The sequence below is a fragment of the Sus scrofa genome, chromosome 15 (genome assembly GCF_054392235.1).
Source record: "Sus scrofa isolate SSC_HxYL_T2T_F1_AM1 chromosome 15, Sscrofa_HxYL_maternal_Yorkshire_Landrace_v2.0, whole genome shotgun sequence".
Lineage (NCBI taxonomy): Eukaryota > Metazoa > Chordata > Mammalia > Artiodactyla > Suidae > Sus > Sus scrofa.
In genome coordinates, this window is record NC_139397.1 from 153,548,274 (window position 1) to 153,567,272 (window position 18,999).

Here is an 18,999-nt window from a genome sequence, read left to right on the forward strand (position 1 = left end):
CTTGCAGAAACACATATTAGAGGGAAATGTTCATTGCAGAATACGCATTACTGACAATTTAAAATAAAAGGGACGTTGAGCATGGTTTCAAGGGCTTGTTGACCTTCTGTTTATCTTCCTTGGAGAAATGTCTATTCATGTCTTTTGCCCATTTCTCAATTGGGTTGTTGGCGTTTTTGCTCTTGACTTGTCTAAGTTGTTTGTCTATTTTAGAGATTAAGCCCTTGTCAGTTGCATCATTGGAAACTACTTTCTCCCATTCTGTAAGCTGCCTTTTTGGATTCTCGTGGGTTTCCTTTGCTGTGCAAAAGCTTGTCAGTTTGATTAGGTCCCAGGGTTTATCTGTGCTTTTCTTTCTGTTGCCTTGGGAGATTGACCTCAGGAAACATTAGTAAGGTTGATGTCAGAGGATGTTTTGCCTCTGTTCTCTCCCAGGAGTTGGATGGGGTCTTGTCTTACATTTGAGTCTTTCAGCCATTTTGAGTTTATATTGGTACATGGTGTGTTCTAGTTTCACTGATTTGCATGTAGCTGTCCACATTTCCCAGCAATGCTCACTGAAAAGACTGTCTTTTTCCCACTTTAGGTTCTTGCCTCCTCTGTCAAAGATGAATTGACCAGAGGTGTCTGGGTTTCTTTCTCGGTTCTCTATTCATTTCGGTAGGTCTGTCTGTCTGTCTCTTTTGGTACCAGTACCACACTGTCTTGATGACTGGGGCTTTGTAATATGGCCTGACTTCTGGAAGAGGTATGTATCCTGCTTGGTTTTTGTTCTTCAGAATTGCTTTGGCAATTCTAGGTCTTTTGGGGTTCCACATAAATTTTTGGAGTATTTGTTCTAGTTCTGAGAAAAATGTCATGGGAAATTTAATAGGGATTGCACTGAATCTGTAGATTGCTTTGGGAGGTACGGCCATTTTTACAACATGAATTTTTCCAACCCAGGAGCATGGAATATCTTTCCATTTCTTTACATCTTCCCTCCTGCACTGTTGGTGGGAATGGTGGCTGCTACAACCACTATGGAGAACAGTATGCGGGTATCTTAGAAAACTACACATAGAACTACCATAGGACTCAGCCATCCCACTCTTGGGCACATATCCAGACAAAAATCCCCTCAAAAAAGACACATGCACCTGCATGTTCATTGCAGCTCTCTTCCCAATAGCCAAGACATTGAATTAACCCAAATGTCCATCGAGAGACAATTGGATTAGGAAGCAGTGGTACATATACACAATGGAATGCTACTCAGCCATAAAAAAGAACAAAATAATGCCATTTGTGCCATTTGCAGCAACATGGGTGGAACTAGAGATGCTCATCCTGAGTGAAGTAAGTCAGCAAGAGAAAGACAATTACCATATGATATCACTTAACTCTGGAATCTAACATACAGCACAAAGGAAACTGCACAGAAGAGAAAATCTTGGACTTGGAGAGTAGACTTGTGGTTGCCAAGAGGGTAGGGGAGGGACTGGGAGGGACTGGGAGCTTTGGGTAAATAAATGCAGAATGCTGCCTTTGGGATGGATTAGCAAGGGGATCCTGCTGTGTAGCCCTGGGAACTCTGTCTAGTCACTTAAGATGGAACATGTAATGGGAGAAGAAAGAATGTATACATGTAAGTGTAACTGAGCCACCATACTGCACAGTAGAAAAAATATACACATAAATAAAAGATAAAAAATAATAAAATAAAATAAAATAAAAAGGAAGTAACATAAACGTCTCTCTAGAGAAGATTCCACAAGTAAACTGGGGCTTGTCTTCATGTTTAAAACTATTGAAATGGCATGAATGATCGAGACCATGGAAGGACCGGGAAGGGAGGTCAGCAATCTGCACAGCACATTGTGAATTAGGGCTGGAGAGCTGGCACCACCCCTGAGCCAGGAGAGTCTAAGTGCCCACTGACCTTACCAGGTGAAAGCGCACTGCCTCAGCACCCTCCAGCGTGAGTTACTAGGGCCACCAGAACTAATCAACACAAGGCTGGTGACTCAGAGCAGAAGCACTATACACTCTCACACGTCTCGAGTCCAGACGTCCAAAATCCGGTGGTCAGCAGGGCCAGCTGCCCGTGACAGCTCTGGGAGAACCTTCTTCCCTGCCTCTTCCTGGCTTCTGGAGGCTCCTGCTGTCCTTGGCCTTCTGTTCCCTCTTGCTCCATCCCTGCAATCTCTGCCCAGTCTCCCCAGGACCTTCCTCCTTGTGTCTTTGAGTGTCCCTGTCTCTGAGGCCTCTCCTCTTCTCATCAGGACACCAGCCATGGGACTTAGGGTCCACCCCGCCCAGCAAGACGGCATCCTGACTAGTTCGCTTAGGAAGACCCTATTTCCAGAGAAGGTCACATCCTGAGCTTCTGGGTAGATGTGTCTTGGAGGGAGACACTGGTCACCTCAGTACCGTGATGTCCCATGTGCTCCAAGGGGACTGTGGCTCTGTGGCTGCCGAGAGCAGTGTTCCATCTGTGCCAAGGGGGTCCCTGTGGGGGATACTTTAAGTCTGTCTCACATATGATTCTAACCTGTCTCTGCGTGGTTTATCAGCTGCAGAGAGACAGATGTCAATTACCAACCAGGATTTGGATGTTTGCATTTGTGTGTAATTCTACCAGGTTTTACTTTACACATTTAAAGTTTCTATCAGTTGGATACAAATGTTAGAGTTGCCCATGATCCAGCTGAATTGAAGAGTTTCATTTTAAAATGTCCCATTACGAATAAAGGTTTTCTCCTGAACGTTACTCTGTCTTATTGAGTGATGCCTGCCTTCTTTTTCTTAGCATGTTTGCAATACAGCCTTTACAATTTTTCTTTACATACCCTCTATATTTTTGAATTAAACATATACAGGCTTTGTACTTTGCTCTTTGATTTCTACCTCAGATTAAACTATTGTTAAATAGACACATTTACTCGATCAGGATTGAGTGCAGGACTCCTTGAAGCACAGAAACATTTGCTGGTGCCCCAGGGAAATATTTCCTGCATGTCAGCCCCACTTACACCATCCCGCACACGTGGGGAGGAGGAGCAAGGCCTGTGGACCGGGAGGTCACACCTGCTGCCTGGGGAGACCTTTCCAGGAAGCGGCTCTGGGTCCCTCTACATTGTCTGTGTTTGTCTCCTCTTGGTTCCCCCAGGCTCCCTGATGGACTTTAGGCTTCATGGCTCCCTGTCTTGGGTTGGGAGACGGGTCAGGGGAAGACTGGCCACAGCATAGCAGCTTCCTGGGACCCAGAGAGTTGGGAGTCCCAGTGCACTCGGAAGCCCAAGTGCCCTAATTGGCCATTTGTGACCTTGGCTCCCAGCTGTGCCAGGTGAAAAGCACCTTCCCCAGCAGAGTGGCCCCGTGGTGCAGGCACCCGAGCTGCATCACAGATAATGGGACGGGACTTGGAGGGCAGCTGAGCTGAGCTCATCCTCTCCATTGCTTGCCCCACGTCCCAGGAGCTCCCTGCCTCAAACACCTGGCCAGACTCTCACTGGAATCCCTGGTGCCCTCTTTCTCCCCATTCTCACTCTCACCTCATGCACAGGGGGCCAGACGGGAAAGAGGCAGGCGTCCTTGGTGCCCACCCATTTTCAGGAGCTTAGGAGGCTCTGGGAGACCAGGTCCTGGCTGTGTGACCCAGATGAGGGAGGACCCTCACCTGAAAAAGGTAAGGTCAAGGTAGCCACCCATCAGGGCTGCCAGGAGTTGAAGGAGACTGGTATGTGAGGGAGGCAGCGGGGTTCTGTCTGCAGGGAGCACTCAGTGCTTGTGCTCAGCACCCGGAATTAAGTCCACTGTCTTGCCTTGGTAACCCTGACCTCAGCTTCAAGGTGGTTGAAAGCAGTGCCTCTTCAAATTAACCGGTAGATGAGTCCTCTGGGCAACTTGTTCAATAGCAAGTTTGTTTTTGGGGTTTGTTTCCTTTGAGGGCTGCACCTGTGGCATATGCAATTTCCGAGGCTAGGGGCTGAATTGGAGCCACAGCAGCAGCCACATCAGCATGGGATCTGAGCCATGTCTACGACCTGCACCACAACTCACGGTAATGCCAGATCCTTAACCCACTGAACGAGGCCAGGGATCTAACTGGCATCTTCGTGGACACTAGTCGGGTTGACCACTTGCTAAGCCACAACTGGAACTTCCAATAGCAAGTTCTGAGAGCAAAGGTGGGATGGGGTTAGAGCTTCTGCATTTCTAACCAGCCGCACTGTAACCATGTGGTGAAGCTCCTGGTTCCTGGACCTCACTGTCAGTAAGGAGGATTAGCAATGAGCGTTAGAACAGGGGACGTTCCACTGCAGAGGGTCACAACTGCCCAGCTGGCATCCATCCCCTTGAGCCCATTCCTTAGGATTGGATCAAAGGCCTGTGCATGTCATCGACGGCCGGGGATGCCTGGTAATCTCAGCAGGCTGGAGATCCCTGCTTGTTGGTTGTTGAGAAAGGAAAAAAAGAACATGGCTTCGTGGATGGAAATATCTATTTATGTTCAGCTTCTATCACAAGGAGAACCTATGCAGGTGCTCTTTTATCAAGTTAAGGGATTTCCAGGAGAGATGGTTAGGTAATACAAACTCAAAACCTCAGTTCACCACAGAAAAATCTTCCTAGGCTGTGGGGGTGAACAGCTGGGCCACGCTGCCCCCACTGCGGGTGAATGAGCCCTGGGGCAGCCGGGGTCCACTGGGGTGCTACTAGGGGGATACAGAGCAGACCCCGTTCACCACTCCACCCATGCTCCAGTCAGCACAGCCCCTTCAAAACCACCCTGGTTTATAACCGACTTTTATCCGAGGCAGAGCCGTGCTCTGACCTTCTGAATGGTCTCTGCTGTGACAAAGGCAGGGAGCAGAAAAGGCTAAGAGAATTCCAGAAGGAACAAGACCGAACCCCAGATCTCTCTACTTTCAAATGGAAAAGGAGCATCCTGCCCAAAGGATGCAGCCCTGGAGGGAGGTGCAGTGTTTGGGGGGCAGGTCGCCAGTGACAACAATGGAGAGGACACTCCCATCTCCGGAAAGTGTCACAGCCCCTATTGTAGTGCTCTTCAGACCGGGGAACTGGGCTCTTCCCATCCCATGATTTGGCAAAAGAGGCTGATCATTGGCAGGAAGCCCCTGAGAACCTCCAAGCTGCAGAGATCTCTGCTGACAGAAAGCCACTGTGGCCCAAGTACAGGGGCAGTGATGCTGAGAGAGGGCTCGCGGTCTGCAGGGGACACAGGTAGCAAAGACCCACGTGTGCTCGTGAGGGCTTCGCTTTGCTCTCCTTCCAGACCGGGCTGCGGATGGAGGCAACATTAGGTCGAGTCCTGGGGAGCAGGAGGTGCTCAACTAACATTTCTGAGATTGATGAATGAGTTAATAAGGCAGAGAAAGGGCAGGAGTAGATACCTAGGCAAAGAGTGGACACAGCACAATTCAGCAGCACCCTCGAGGGGCAGGAGATCACTTCTCTCAAAGGACACAGGTGGCTTCAACACCATTCAACGCCGGAGGCTCTCAGCTCCGCAACCCTCCTCCACCCTAAGAGTGTGGGGTTTTCCCATTTGAAAACTCTGAGCTAAGCTCAGAGTCTCCCACTGAGTGCTGTGTGCACATTTATGAAGTAGTGAATCCAGGCAATGTTTTCCATTTCAGGCCAGTCTGAGCGCATCTGGAAGGAGGACTCGGCAGCTGGTGGTGTCTTGGTCAGGGTGCAATGAGATGCTGAAATGTCCCCCTGCTCCAAAGGAAGGATGACCTGTGAGCTTGACCTGCTCCCTCGCACTGCCTCCCACCTGCTCTCTGCACCTGTCCCCAGCTCAGGGCCATGACACCCCACAGAAATGGAACCCTCTCGGGGACGCCTCTGCAGGAGTTTGTGCTGGAGGGGTTTCAGGGTGGGCTGCAGACCCAGGCCCTGCTCTTTGCCCTCTTCCTGGCCCTGTACTTGGCCGCCGTCCTGGGGAACCTCACCATGATCGTGGTCATCACCCTGGACGCCCGTCTGCACTCCCCGATGTACTTCTTCCTCAGGAACCTCTCCTTCCTGGACCTGTGCTACTCATCTGTCATCTACCCCAAGGCCCTGGCCAACGTCCTGTCCTCAGCCAAGGTCATCTCCTTTGCAGGCTGTGCCACCCAGTTCTTCTTCATCTCTCTGATGATCACCACTGAGGGATTCCTCTTGACTGTGATGGCCTATGACCGCTTCCTGGCCATCTGCAGCCCCCTTCACTATCCCATCACCATGTGCCCATCAGCCTGTGCCCGCCTGGTCCTGGGCTGCTACGGTGGAGGCTGCCTCAATGCCATCCTGCAGACCAGCTTCACATTCAGCCTCCCCTTCTGCAGCTCCAACCACATTGACCACTTCTTCTGCGATGTGCCCTCCCTGCTCCTGCTCGCCTGTGCTGACACAGCCATCAGTGAGCTGGTCCTGTTTGGCATCTGCGGGCTCATCATCGTGGGCACCACCCTCGGGGTCCTCATCTCCTATGCCTACATCACCGTGACCATCCTGAGGATGCGCTCGGGAGCAGGCAGACACAAGCTCTTCTCCACCTGTGGCTCCCACATGACGGCCGTGTCCCTCTTTTATGGGACCGTCTTTGTCATGTATGCCCAGCCGGGAGCGGTGGAGTCCATGGAGCAGGGCAAGGTGGTCTCTGTCTTCTACACCCTGGTCATCCCCGTGCTCAACCCCCTCATCTACAGCCTGCGGAACAAGGAGGTGAAGGAGGCCCTGTGGAGACTGGGGCACAAGCACACAGCCCCCTGAGGGATGGTGACCTGGGAGAGACAGTATCCTCTGGGCAGGACCGAGGGCTCAGCGAGACAGAGGACGATGCGGCCCCCAAACCTCTTCCACTTCCAAGTGGAACAGTGTGTGTTGGGGACTCACTCATCTATTCATCCAGTGCTGCCTGAAGGTGTTTTTGAACCAGACACTCACTGAGTGTGAGAAGCAGAGGTGGAAAAGTTTGTTGTGCACCCAGGACTCTGTGTTCACCGAGGAGCAGTGGTTCATAGCACGTGAAGCCTGACTAAACAGAGCAGAAGGCAGGGGCGGCTCTTGCAAGGTGTCACGGCTCTCTGGCCCACCCTGTGGGTTTTAGTAGGAAAGGCTGCAGATGCAGGCGTATGGATCAAATGCAGAAGGAAAACATGCTTTCCTGGACTTTACCTCCATCCCCGACCCCCACCCACATGCAGGGCTTTGCCTTCTCTTGCTGTCCAGACACAGGCGTCCACTGACAGGGCCCCTCCCTCTGCTCTGCCTCTTTTCCGTGTGTCTTCAGCACCATCACCAAAGGGATGTGCAGCGAAGGACAATGGCCAAGGTGCTCTCCACAGTGAGTTTGGGTCAGTGGGAAAAGGCTCGGCTCATGTGGCTCCAGTCTGACAAACAGGGCCTTTCACGGAGCAGCCAGGTCTGAGGTCAAGGCAGTGGTTCCCCCCGGGGGCAGGAGTGCCCTTGGGCTCTGGCTCCACCACCTCAAGGGCATGGAGGACGTTTTCCATGAGAGAGGACGGCCCAGACCTCGGCCACAGCATCCACCCTCCTAGTCCCAGGATGGAAGACACGCATGTAGAGACGGTTCTCTGTACCTGCAGAAAAACTCAAGTCACGTCCATCCGGGGAGGTCGCCACCACCCAGAGCAAGCCTGAGAAATTCGCCCGACTCCCACCTCCCTCTTCCCTCGCTCTGGGCTTTGCCCTCCAGAGTCAACCCGTGTCCAGCCTCCAACATTCGATTAGCTTTGCCTCCTGTGAGATTCCGGTAACCAGAACCATGCAGTTTGTCTTCTTTTGTGACTTTTTTTTTTTTTTTTTTTTGCTAACATTATGGTTGTGAGTTAATCCATGTGATTGCATATAATAAAAATTTCACTACTCTATAAGAATCCACTACATGCAGGTACCACAACCGATCCATCACACCACTGATGGACGGTGGGTTCGCCTCCAGTTACTGGTTTTTAACATAATGCCTCTCTGAATTTCCTCCACATATCTTGCTGTGGGCATTCTCATGAGTTGAATGTTGACCTTTTTGGTTAATTCCAAACAGTTTCACTGAAATGGAACAGCAGTGTTTGTCCCCGTGAACAGTGCGTGAGAGCTCCTGCTGCCATGCACCACCATGGACCAGCCATTCTGTCAGTTGGATCGATTTTAGCCATTCTGCTGGGTATGTAGTCATACATCACTCCACCTTTCATTTTTATTTCTTTTTGCATAGATATTTTAGGCATTTGTATATTAAGCATATTGCATAGTTACTTATACAAAAAAAAGAAAAAAATTTCCACAATTTTTTCACAAAATTCAAAGTATAATAAATAATAGGGTTTTTTTGTAATGAGAAAAGTTACAATCCTTGTCTAAGGAATAACATTTCATTTAATTGAGACTCAAAGTTATTTTCCCCCTCCCTTATGGCTAATGAGCTTGACTATATTTTCATATATTTAGCAGAATTTTGAATGTACCTTTTGAAGTAAGGTACGAAGGTAAGATACGTATGTTTTGACCAGCTTTTTCTCTTTTGCAATGACCACAGAAACTCTTGACATATTTTGATGAGCCCTTTGTCAGTCATATGATTTGCAAATATTTCTCTCACTTTGTGGCTTCCATATTTACACTTGTGCAGAACTTTAATTTTTTATTCATTAATAAGGTTAGTTATCAGTCACTTCCTTCACAGCTACTTCATTCTGTGGCATGCTCAAAGATACACTGCCTATGCTGGATACAAAAATATCCCTTTGAGGTTATCTTACAGAAGTGTCTTGAGTTTTTTGTTTTGGTTTGGTTTGGTTTTTTGCTTAGTCTTCTATGTTAGAATCTATAATTCACATAAAATTAATTTTTTGGCTCTTTTGATGTATGGATTCATTTTTCCATATGATTATTCTACTAACCATTTTTAAAATATTTTCCCTAGTTTCACCTTTATCATAAATCAACTGTCTCTGTATATGCAGGTCTGTTTCTACAGTCTTATTCTGGAGTTCCCGTCGTGGCGCAGTGGTTAACAAATCCGACTAGGAATCATGAGGTTGAGGGTTCAATCCCTGGCCTTGCTCAGTGGGTTAACGATCCAAAATTGCCGGGAGCTATGGTGTAGGTCACAGACGCGGCTCAGATCCAGCGTTGCTGTGGCTCTGGCGTAGACTTGCAGCTACAGCTCCAATTAGACCCCTAGCTTGGGAACCTCCATATGCCGTGAGAGCAGTCCAAGAAATGGCAAAAAAAAAAAAGACAAATAAATAAATAAATAAATAAAGTCTTATTCTGCCCCATTGGGCTAGCTACTTGTCCCTTCTTGTGCTATTTTAGAATTTTTGTTGAATGTTTAAAAAGTAAAATATCATAATATAAACTTCTCAGTAAATATGAATAAATATAACAAATGATATACAATTTTGTTTGAAGGTTGCACCACCCATAGCATGTGCAAGTTCTCAGATCAGGGACTGAATCTGAGCCACGGCTATGGCAATACCAGATCCTTTAACCCACTGCACCAAGCCAGGGATGGAATCCATGCCTCCACAGCAACCCAAGCCACTGCAGGTGAATTCTTAACCCACTGTGCCACAGCAGGAGCTCCAATGACGTACAATATTTTTATAAAAAAAATGTTTAATGTTGCTGAAAAACATGAAAGGTGAACTGAATAAACAGAGATACACCATGTTCATGGATGGGAGGCTTTATTTATTTTATTAACGTGACACGAATAACGATGACATACAGTGTTCTGCCGATTTCTGCTGTACAGGACAGGACGCAGTCATAACGTGCACACTTTTCCTCATACTGTTGTCCATCATGTTGTCCCAAGAGATGGGATAGAGCTCCCTGTGCTATCGAACAGGATCTCATGGCTCGTCCACTCCAAATGCAATAGTTCGCATCGACTAACCCCAAACTCCCCGTCCATCCCACCTCCTCTCCCTTCCCCTCCCTGTCAACCACAAGCCTGTTCTCCACGTCTGTGAGTCTGTTTCTGTCTGTAGACAGGTTCATTTGTGCCATACTTTAGACTCCACATTTAAGTTATATCATGTGGTACTTGCCTTTCTCTTTTTGACTTACTTGACTTAGTATGAGAATCCCTAGTTCTAACCATGTTGCTGCAAAAGGCATTATTTTGCTCCTTTTTATGGTTGAGTGGTATTCCCTTGTATACATGTACCACATCTTCTTAATGCATTCATCTGTTTATGGGCATTAAAGTTTTTTCCATGTCTTGGCTATTGCGAATGGTGCTGCAAGGAACATAGGGGTGCATGTATATTTTTGAATGAAAGTTTTGTCCAGATATGTGCCCAGGAGTGGGATTGCTGGGTCATACAGTAGCTCTATATTTAGTTTTCTGAGGAACCCCCATACTGTTTTCCACAGTGATTGTACCAATTTACATTCCCACCCACACCAAAGGAGGGTTCCCTTTTCTCCACACTCTCCCCAGGGGTCTTTTGTCTTTCCACACAAATTTCAAAATATTTTGTTCCAGTTCTGTGAAGAATGTCATTGGCAATCTGATAAGGATTGAACTGAATCTGTAGATTGCCTTAGGTAGTACAGTCATTTTGACAATATTGATTCTTCTGATCCAAGAGAATGATATATCTTTCCATCCGTTTGTGTCTTCTTTGGTTTCTTTCATCAGTGTCTTATAGCTTTTCAGAGTGCAGGTCTTTTGTCTCTTCAGGTAGGTTTATTACTAGGTACTTTATTGATTTTGATGTGATTCCTAGGTATTTTATTGATTTTGATGTGATTCCTAGGTATTTTATTCATTTAGATACAATGGTAAATAGGATGGTTTCCCTAGTTTCTTCCTGATCTTTCACTTTATACGTAGAAATGCAATAGACTTCTATGTATTAATTTTGTATCCTGTGAATTTATCAAACTCATTGATGAGTCCTAACAGTTTTCTGACAGCGTCTTTAGGATTTTTCTACACCCTAGATCAGGTAGACTTAACTGATATTTATAGAACATTCCACCCCAAAGCAGCAGAATATATATACTTCTCAAGTGCACATGGAATATTCTCCAGGATAGATCACATCTTGGGCCACAGATCAAGCCTCAGTAAATTAAGAAAAACTGAAATTATTTCAAGTACTTTCTCTGATCATTTGGGGCTATTATAACTCAAGATGCTATGAGCAACTTTTGCGTATCTTTTGACAGTTGTAAGCACTAATCTACATTACAAATATACCAAGTAAACTAAGATTGCTGGCTCACATGTTTAACTTTAGTAGGTAATATCAGATAAGAAGACTTCATGATTGTTTATACAGAAAACTTCAAAGAATCTATAAGATTCTCATAGAACCATAAATAATTTTAGCAAGGTTGCACGATACAATGTAGGCATGCAGAATCAATAATATTTATATGTTCTAACAATAAGCAATTGGAATTGTACAGTAACACCAAATGAAATGCTTCAGTATAAACCTAACAAAATTAGCACAAGTAGAAAGACATTTGAAGCAAAAAATATTGCAGTATTAGGGATGAAGTGAATTGGTTCTAGGGCTGTCTGAAGAGTTGAGATTAGTTTTTAGACTTGCACTAATCTACCAGGGCCCAATGGAGCCAAGATGGCTAGAGATCTGAATATGAACAAGAACTTAATGGGATGTAGGGAAGCAGGGGAGAAAACCCTCTTGTGTAAAACTGAAGTGATTAAGCACCCAAAATGTAGATTTGAAGCAGTAGAAGGGTTACCATCAACAAAAATAAGAAGTAGGAAATGATGGAGTAGATTAGATTTAATAAAACTTACTATATTGAAAAAATAGATGTTGTGTTTCCAGGTGTTATTCATACTGATCCATGTAAATCTGTTATTAATTTTAATGTCTAAGATGATACTCCATGTCCTACTGAGAAGAATCAAACTTTTCCTCAATTACATAGAAGGCAGCAATTGACATTCTACGATATGTCATTTTGTGCACAAATGCAAGAGTGTTTCTCAAGGGTAGCTGTCTAGAAGAACTCACAGGGTTTGCGCATTTTCATTTTTTGTTAAGATGTTGCCAAATTAATATGCAAGATATTCGCCACTTGGTATATTTTTGTAATTTATGCTGTCTAGTAACGTACATGAGTAGGCCCTGTTTCTCCACAACCTCCCAATTTTTGGTGTTATTAGCCTCTGTAAATTTTATCAGGTTGCCTATGATTCTTTTATTATGCATTCCCCTAAGCATTGTTTCATTTGCTTATCTTCTGCTGGGTTCTTCCTCTATGAATTGCCTATTCATATCCTCTGTCATTTTTTAAAAGTGTGGTGTTTGTCTTTTTCTTACTTATTAACAGGAGTTATTACAGAGAACGTACCATAGAAGATGCCAGTTCTTTGCGGATTACATGCACTGCGAGTATCTGCTCTAGTTTGAAGCATGTGTATTTAGTATAATTTGTCAGAGAGAATTTTCTTTACATTAACGTATCCAAATAAACATTTTTTATGAATTTTACTTATGTATCTTAATAAATTCTTCCCTAGTCTCAAAAAGATTGAGAGAGAAATCCGTTCACCTAAATTTGATCTATAGATTCAATCAATGCAAACCCAAAATCCGCATAGCATTTTGGTGGTACATATTTATGAGTTAATTCTAAAATTTACATAGGAAGGCAAAGGAACTAAAATAGCTCTATTAGTTATCTCTTATGGATTAATAAATTACCCCCAAATTAGAGGCTAAACAAAACAACCAAAATGACAAATTTATCTTCTTATAGTTTCTGTGGGTCAGGAATGTAGAAGCAGCTTATTAGGGTTGTTCTAGCTCAAGGTCTTTCATGAGGCAGAATTCAAAATGTCATTCTGGTATGCAGTCATCTAAAGGCTCAACCAGGGGGATATCCACTCGCAAGATCACTCATGTGTTGACAGACAGGGCTCAAAAGATGTACTTCCAGTGACCAATGGCATTGCAGAATAAGCAAGAAGAGACAGAGACAGGGAGACACGGACAGAGGCAGATGGTGAGAAGAAAAACCCAAGATGGAAGCTCGAGTTGTTTAATAATCTAACGTCAGAAATAACATCACATTGTGTTCTAGTCACCTGATTCATTCCTATCCCACAAGAATAACACACTCCTCATTCTATCCCAGGGTTCTCCCAAGTCTCTTCCCATTACTGCTTCTGCTCAGTTTTGAATCTTACCATTTCTACTAGGCCCAGGTGTGGACAAGGCTCCTCAGGCGTGGTTCCTTAACTATGGCTCATTGAGTACAGTTTTTCTCAATCTGTAGACGTGCATGTGCAAAACTATAGAGAAGTTATTTGCATCCCCACACACCAAGCATGCAATGATGGAAAAGGCTAAAATAATGTGTCGAGACATCCCTGTTCAAAAAGTAAGTGAATGGTAAGTAGGAAGATGTCACTGGACCATAGCAATTTTGAAATCCAGCTGGGAAATTCTGAAAATTCCCTAATTATGTTTGGATGGCCTGGGAATAATTCTCTGTGGCTCTCTGCTCTGCTCTTTGGACCTTGGTTCTGTTATTTGAGCTATCTTTCCTTTCACATGAACAGTATAAAAGGTTTTTAGCTAAATAGCTCCCACTCTGATTTCTGCCAATATAATTCTGGGGGCCAGAGGGCCTCTCCTCACTCTTATTTATCACTGTTCTTCTCACAGCTAGGGGGGATGCTTCTGCATATTTAATTATTTTTAAGAACCTGAAAGGTCCCCTGCAAATCTTGGGGTTCCTTGAGGCTCAGCAGAATACTCTGGCATTCTGCTGAGACACAACGTCCTTATGCTACACAGAGGTGCTACTGTATGAGTAAAAGGATCTTTGAGACACAACCCTATTCTCTTTTGAAGGAGTTTTTATGACTGAGGAACCACTTTTGATCTTTCTAAGGTCTTAACAAAAGATTTCACAGTCACACCCTTGCCTTGATTTCTGCTAGTTTTACCAACAGTGCCCTGGGTTTGAGATTTTCTTAGAGATCATCAATTAATTTTGGCATCATTTATCATTTCTCCAGAAGCTGAGAATTTTCAAAACCACAAATTCCTTGCTCCTTTGTGTTTAACAGTATTTAATTTAGTTTATGTATATCCTCTTATATTTTACTGTAAGTAGCAAAAAGACAACAGGTGGCACTGCCAACACTTTGCTTGGAAATCTTAGCTAGACTTCTCAATTCTTTAATCATAATTTCTACTTTCTTCATTAACATGGGAAATAGCATTAGAAAACTTTCTGCCACTACAAAACTGGCATATCTGGGAATTCCCACTGTGGCTCAGTGGGTTGAGAATGAAGACTGATCCCTGGCCTACCTCAGTGGGTTAAGGATGTGGCACTGACACAAGCTGTGGTGTTGGTCACAGATGCAGCTCAGATCCAGCGTTGCTGTGGCTATGGCATAGGCTGGAGGCCACAGCTCTGACATGACCCCTAGCTGAACTTCCATATGCCACAGGTACAGCCTAAAAAGACAAAAAAACAAAACACAACAACAAAAACTAGTATCTACATCTATCCAGTTTCCAATAAAATTAGCCTCCCTGTCCTGTAAGCTCTTATCAATGACCATGAAATTTCTATAAATAGCTCCCTCAAGACACTCTAGACTTTCACAAATACCATCATCAAAGTTCACCACCTGATTCCAAAGCTGCTCCCACATTTTAGCATTTTGTTATGGCAGCACTTCCAGGTACCAAAATTTGTTCTGGTTGTCCATTAATGCATGACAAACTATCCCCAGATTTAGCAAATCTATTATCTCACAAAGTTACTGAGGATCTGCAGTGTGGGAACAGTTTATCTGGGGGATACTTCTGAGGGTTACTTATGAGAATCCAGTCAAAGTACTGACTACAGCTGCAGTCAATGGAAAGATCCATTTCTAAGCTCTCCCGTGTGGCTGTGGACAGATGTCAGTTCCTCACTAGATAACTCACTTCCTTGCCAAGTGCCTCTCTCTATACGGTGCTGTCCTTAAAATGCAAAAGCTGTTGTGCCTCATAGAAAATGGTGAGAGAAACAGAGAAGGGGGAGAGGGTAGACAGAGAGGGAGAGAGATCAAATGAGAAGCCAGTCTTTAGATCACTAACCTAAAAATGGGAGACTCATACCACCACTTCTGCCACATTCTACTCATTAGAAGGAAGTAACAAAGTCAAACCCACCCTCAAGGGAAGAGGACTAACAACAACATGACACCAGGAGGCAGAGATCTCTGAGGACCATCCTGGAAGTTCCAACCTACCAACCACACAGATCAGAGATGGGAGAAAAACAAAAGAAACATTCTCTCTCAAGAGAGAATTAAGACGGCAGAATAGAAGGACTGGAGCTCAACTTCTCTCCAAAAAACAACAAAATTCACAACTAAAGGCTGAGCAATCTCCACCCAAATGGACTGGAAACCTTAAAAAAGATACCCTACTCCAGAAGAAAAAGAGGAGGCCACATCAAGAGGTAGGAGGGGCGATTTCACGATATAAACAACCCCATACCTCCCAGGTGGGAAGCCCCACAGACTGGAAACTAACTGGTTCACAGAGACTCACCTACAGGAGTGAGAGTTCTGAGCCACACATCAAACTCTCATGTGTGGGGATCTGGCACTGGGAGAAAGAGGCCCTGGAGCATCTGGCATTGAAAGCCAGTGGGGCTTGTGCGCAGGAGCTCCACGGGACTGGGGGAAACGGAGACCTCATTCTTAAAAGGCGCACACAGACTTTCATATGCATTGGGTCCCAGGGCAGAGCGAGATCTCCATAGGAATCCAGGTCAAACCTTACCGCAGTTCTTGGAGGACATCCTGGGAAAACAGGGGTGAATGTGGCGTGGTGTGGGGGAAGGACATTGAAAGCAAAGCTCTCAGGAATATTCATCAGCATATGTTTCTCTGGAGGTGACCATTTTGGGAAAATCTGGCCCCACCCGTCAGGCAGCTGCTGAGAAGCCCCAGGGCAAACAACAATCCAGTTGGGATCACAGCCCCACCCCTCAGTAAACAGGCTACCTAAAGACCCCTCAGGCACACAGCTGCCTCTGATCCCATCCAGAGGGATTAGAATCAGCTCCACCTACCAGTGGGCAGTTATCAGCCCCTCTCTTCAGGAAGCCTACAGCAGCCCCCCATACTGACTTCAGCCACAAGGGGGGCAGACACCAGAAGTAACAGAGGCTACAACTTTACTATCTGTAAAAAGGTCACCACACCAAAAACCTATAAAAATGAAAAGACAGAGAACTATAACTCAGATGAGGGAGAAAGGAAAAACCCCAGAAAAACAGCTAAGCCATGAGGAGATTCTCAGCCTCTAGGAAATTTAGGCTGTCAATTCTGAAGCTGATGCAAGACTTTGGAAATAAACTGGAGGCAAAGATGGATAACTTACAGGAAACACTGAGCAAAGAGATACAAGATATAAAACTTAAACACGAAGAGGTGCAAAATACAATAACTGAAATAAAAAATTCACTAGAAGCAGCTAACAGCAGAATACAAGAGGCAGAAGAACAAATAAGCGAGGTGGAGGACAGATTAGTGGAAATTGCGGATGCAGAACAGAAAAGAGAAAAAAGATTGAAAACAAATGAAGAGAGCCTCAGAGAACTCTGAGACAATGTTAAACGCACCAACATCCGTATTATAGGGGTGCCAGAAGGAGAAGAGAGAGAGAAGGGGACAGAAAAAATATTCCAAGAGATAATAGCCGAAAACTTACCTAACATGGGGAAGGAATCACTCACTCAAATCCAGGAAGCACAACGAGGACCATACAAAATAAACCCAAGGAGGAACACCCTGAGACACATACTAGTCAAACTGACAAAAATTAAAGACAAAGAGAAAATCTTGAAAGCAGCTAGGGAAAAGAAACAATTAACATACACGGGAATCCTGATAAGGCTATCCACAGATTTTTCAACAGAAACTCTGCAGGCCAGAAGGGAGTGGCATGATATACTTAATGTGATGAAAGGAAAAAACCTCCAACCAAGATTACTCTACCCAGCAAGGCTTTCATTCAGATTTGAAGGAGAAATCAAAACCTTCACAGATAAGCAAAAGTTGAGAGAATCCAGCAACACTAAACCAGCCTTACAACAAATACTAAAGGATCTTCTCTAGGCAGAAAAGAAAAGGCCAAAATCAGAAACAAAAATTCCACAAATGACAAGGCTCACCAGTAAAGGTAAATATACAGTAAAGATACAAAATTATCCATGCACAATTATACCATAAAAATCAGAAATCATGAGAAGAGGTGGGTACAAATGCGGGACACCGGAGATGAACTTGCAATTAAGAGAACAACAACTTAAAACAATCTCATACACATATAGACTCTTACATCAAAACTTCAGAATAACTGCAAACAAAAAATCTACAATTGATACACAAACAAGGAATCTCTGGAGAAGAAATATATCTCATAGTAAATAAGTGCATAATCCACCATGAAGGGGGTCATTTGACATCATTCTTGGAATGCTGGAGTCTTCTCAGATCTGATTCTGATTTCCTCTCCATCAAAGAATTTATGATAATTATAATTAAACAATGCCACTGTACAATTAAATAACACAGTTCTACAATTGTATTATTAATAACCATTTCTCTCCATGGTACAATGTAAGGCCTATAATGTCTTGTTTATCACATCACCTAGAATGGTGTAATGCCTTTATTGAAGAATCAATAAGATGTAACAAATTGCGAGGACATATTTATAGACTTACAGTTTTTTAACCAATTTATGCATTTTATATTTTACTTATTTTCAGAGGGTGTATTATCTTTGTTATTCTTACCAGTTATTCTTTTTATTATGCTATATAAAATATTTAATGGTATGTAAGGCTTTCTTTATAAATTTTAGTTGCATAATATAACAATTTTAATATAATGCTAATTGTTAAAGAAAAATTGAAATGTAATACATAATACTAAATAGTAAAGATGAAAGCCATACAAAATGGGATAAAGTACAGAATAAATTTCCTATTTGTCTCAGCATATTTTCCATTCCACTTCTCCAGAGGGAGTCACTTAATCTGTTTCTTAAGATCCATGATATAATAATCTGTGTGAATGTAACTGTGTTTAAATATACGTATTTTATTCTGTAAAAAAATAAAATAATAAAAATAAAAATTAAAAAAAGAAATGATTCTCTCTCACTCACTCGCTCACTCTCTGTGTGTGTACATATTTACTATATATACGGCTATACACGCACTCACACATATAAACATGCTACCAGTCCTTATTTAAAATTACAAATATATATATACACATAAAAATACGTAAAATATACGTAAATAGAGGAGTAGATTCATAAGATTCTCTAAGTCTTTTAACACGTGTCACCTCCATGAGCTTGACTTATTCACCTGCAAACTGCACATGACTCACCCTCTGGAACATTCTGAGGACCTGAACAGATACAGATGCTGGGCTCAATGCTGGCTCTCAATGAAAGGCATCTTTTCCGACGATGGTCATCAGTAAGATGCTAAATCAAGAAAAAACACAGCTAACTGTTCCAAAGGATCTTATTCATGGCAGGTTTTGTGGTTTTCCCGTCTTGGGAAAAGTTCCTGCAGGTTCTTTCAACATTTACTTAACTGTACTGGGCACAGCTGGGGACAGAAGCGGGCCTTCCAAGTGACAGGGTAAATTAAGTCTCAGCAAAATAAAATTTAAAGATGAAAGAGTCAAAGGAAAAAATAAAAATAAAAACCAACCAAACCAACAGCACTGTCCAAGGACTGCCAGCTGGAGCCACATCCTGGTCCCTACACAGGCTCCCTCCTACAGGAAGCCTCCAGGAACTGACCCCAAGTGACCTTCGATGGAACGGGGTCATCTCTGTGCTGCCAGCACGCAGGCCTACTCTCAGCTGAGCAGGAACACTGCCATCCAGGGCAGATCCCAATCGACAAGACAGCCCGTCTCTGACACCCCAG

The 18,999-nt window shown here is 44.1% G+C and overlaps 1 protein-coding gene and 1 long non-coding RNA gene across 2 annotated transcripts; one reads left to right on the plus strand and one right to left on the minus strand.

The window, feature by feature from the left end:
• The first annotated feature begins 661 nt into the window (after positions 1 to 661).
• On the plus strand, positions 662 to 7,680 carry LOC146396243 (olfactory receptor 9S13-like). Its single transcript, XM_084999132.1, has one exon. The coding sequence runs from the start codon at positions 5,818 to 5,820 to the stop codon at positions 6,766 to 6,768; it is 951 nt and encodes a 316-aa protein (XP_084855258.1). The 5' UTR covers positions 662 to 5,817; the 3' UTR covers positions 6,769 to 7,680.
• A 3,125-nt stretch (positions 7,681 to 10,805) lies between these two features.
• Positions 10,806 to 18,546, minus strand: LOC146396244 (uncharacterized). Its single transcript, XR_014829339.1, has 2 exons — positions 18,446 to 18,546; positions 10,806 to 18,153 (listed from the first exon to the last, which is right to left on the minus strand). It is a non-coding gene; the product is annotated as an uncharacterized LOC146396244 (long non-coding RNA).
• Positions 18,547 to 18,999: the final 453 nt, after the last annotated feature.

Coding starts and splice junctions, on each gene's coding strand:
- LOC146396243 (XM_084999132.1), top strand. CDS start 5,818: ATGACACCCCACAGAAATGGAACCCTCTCGGGGACGCCTCTGCAGGAG.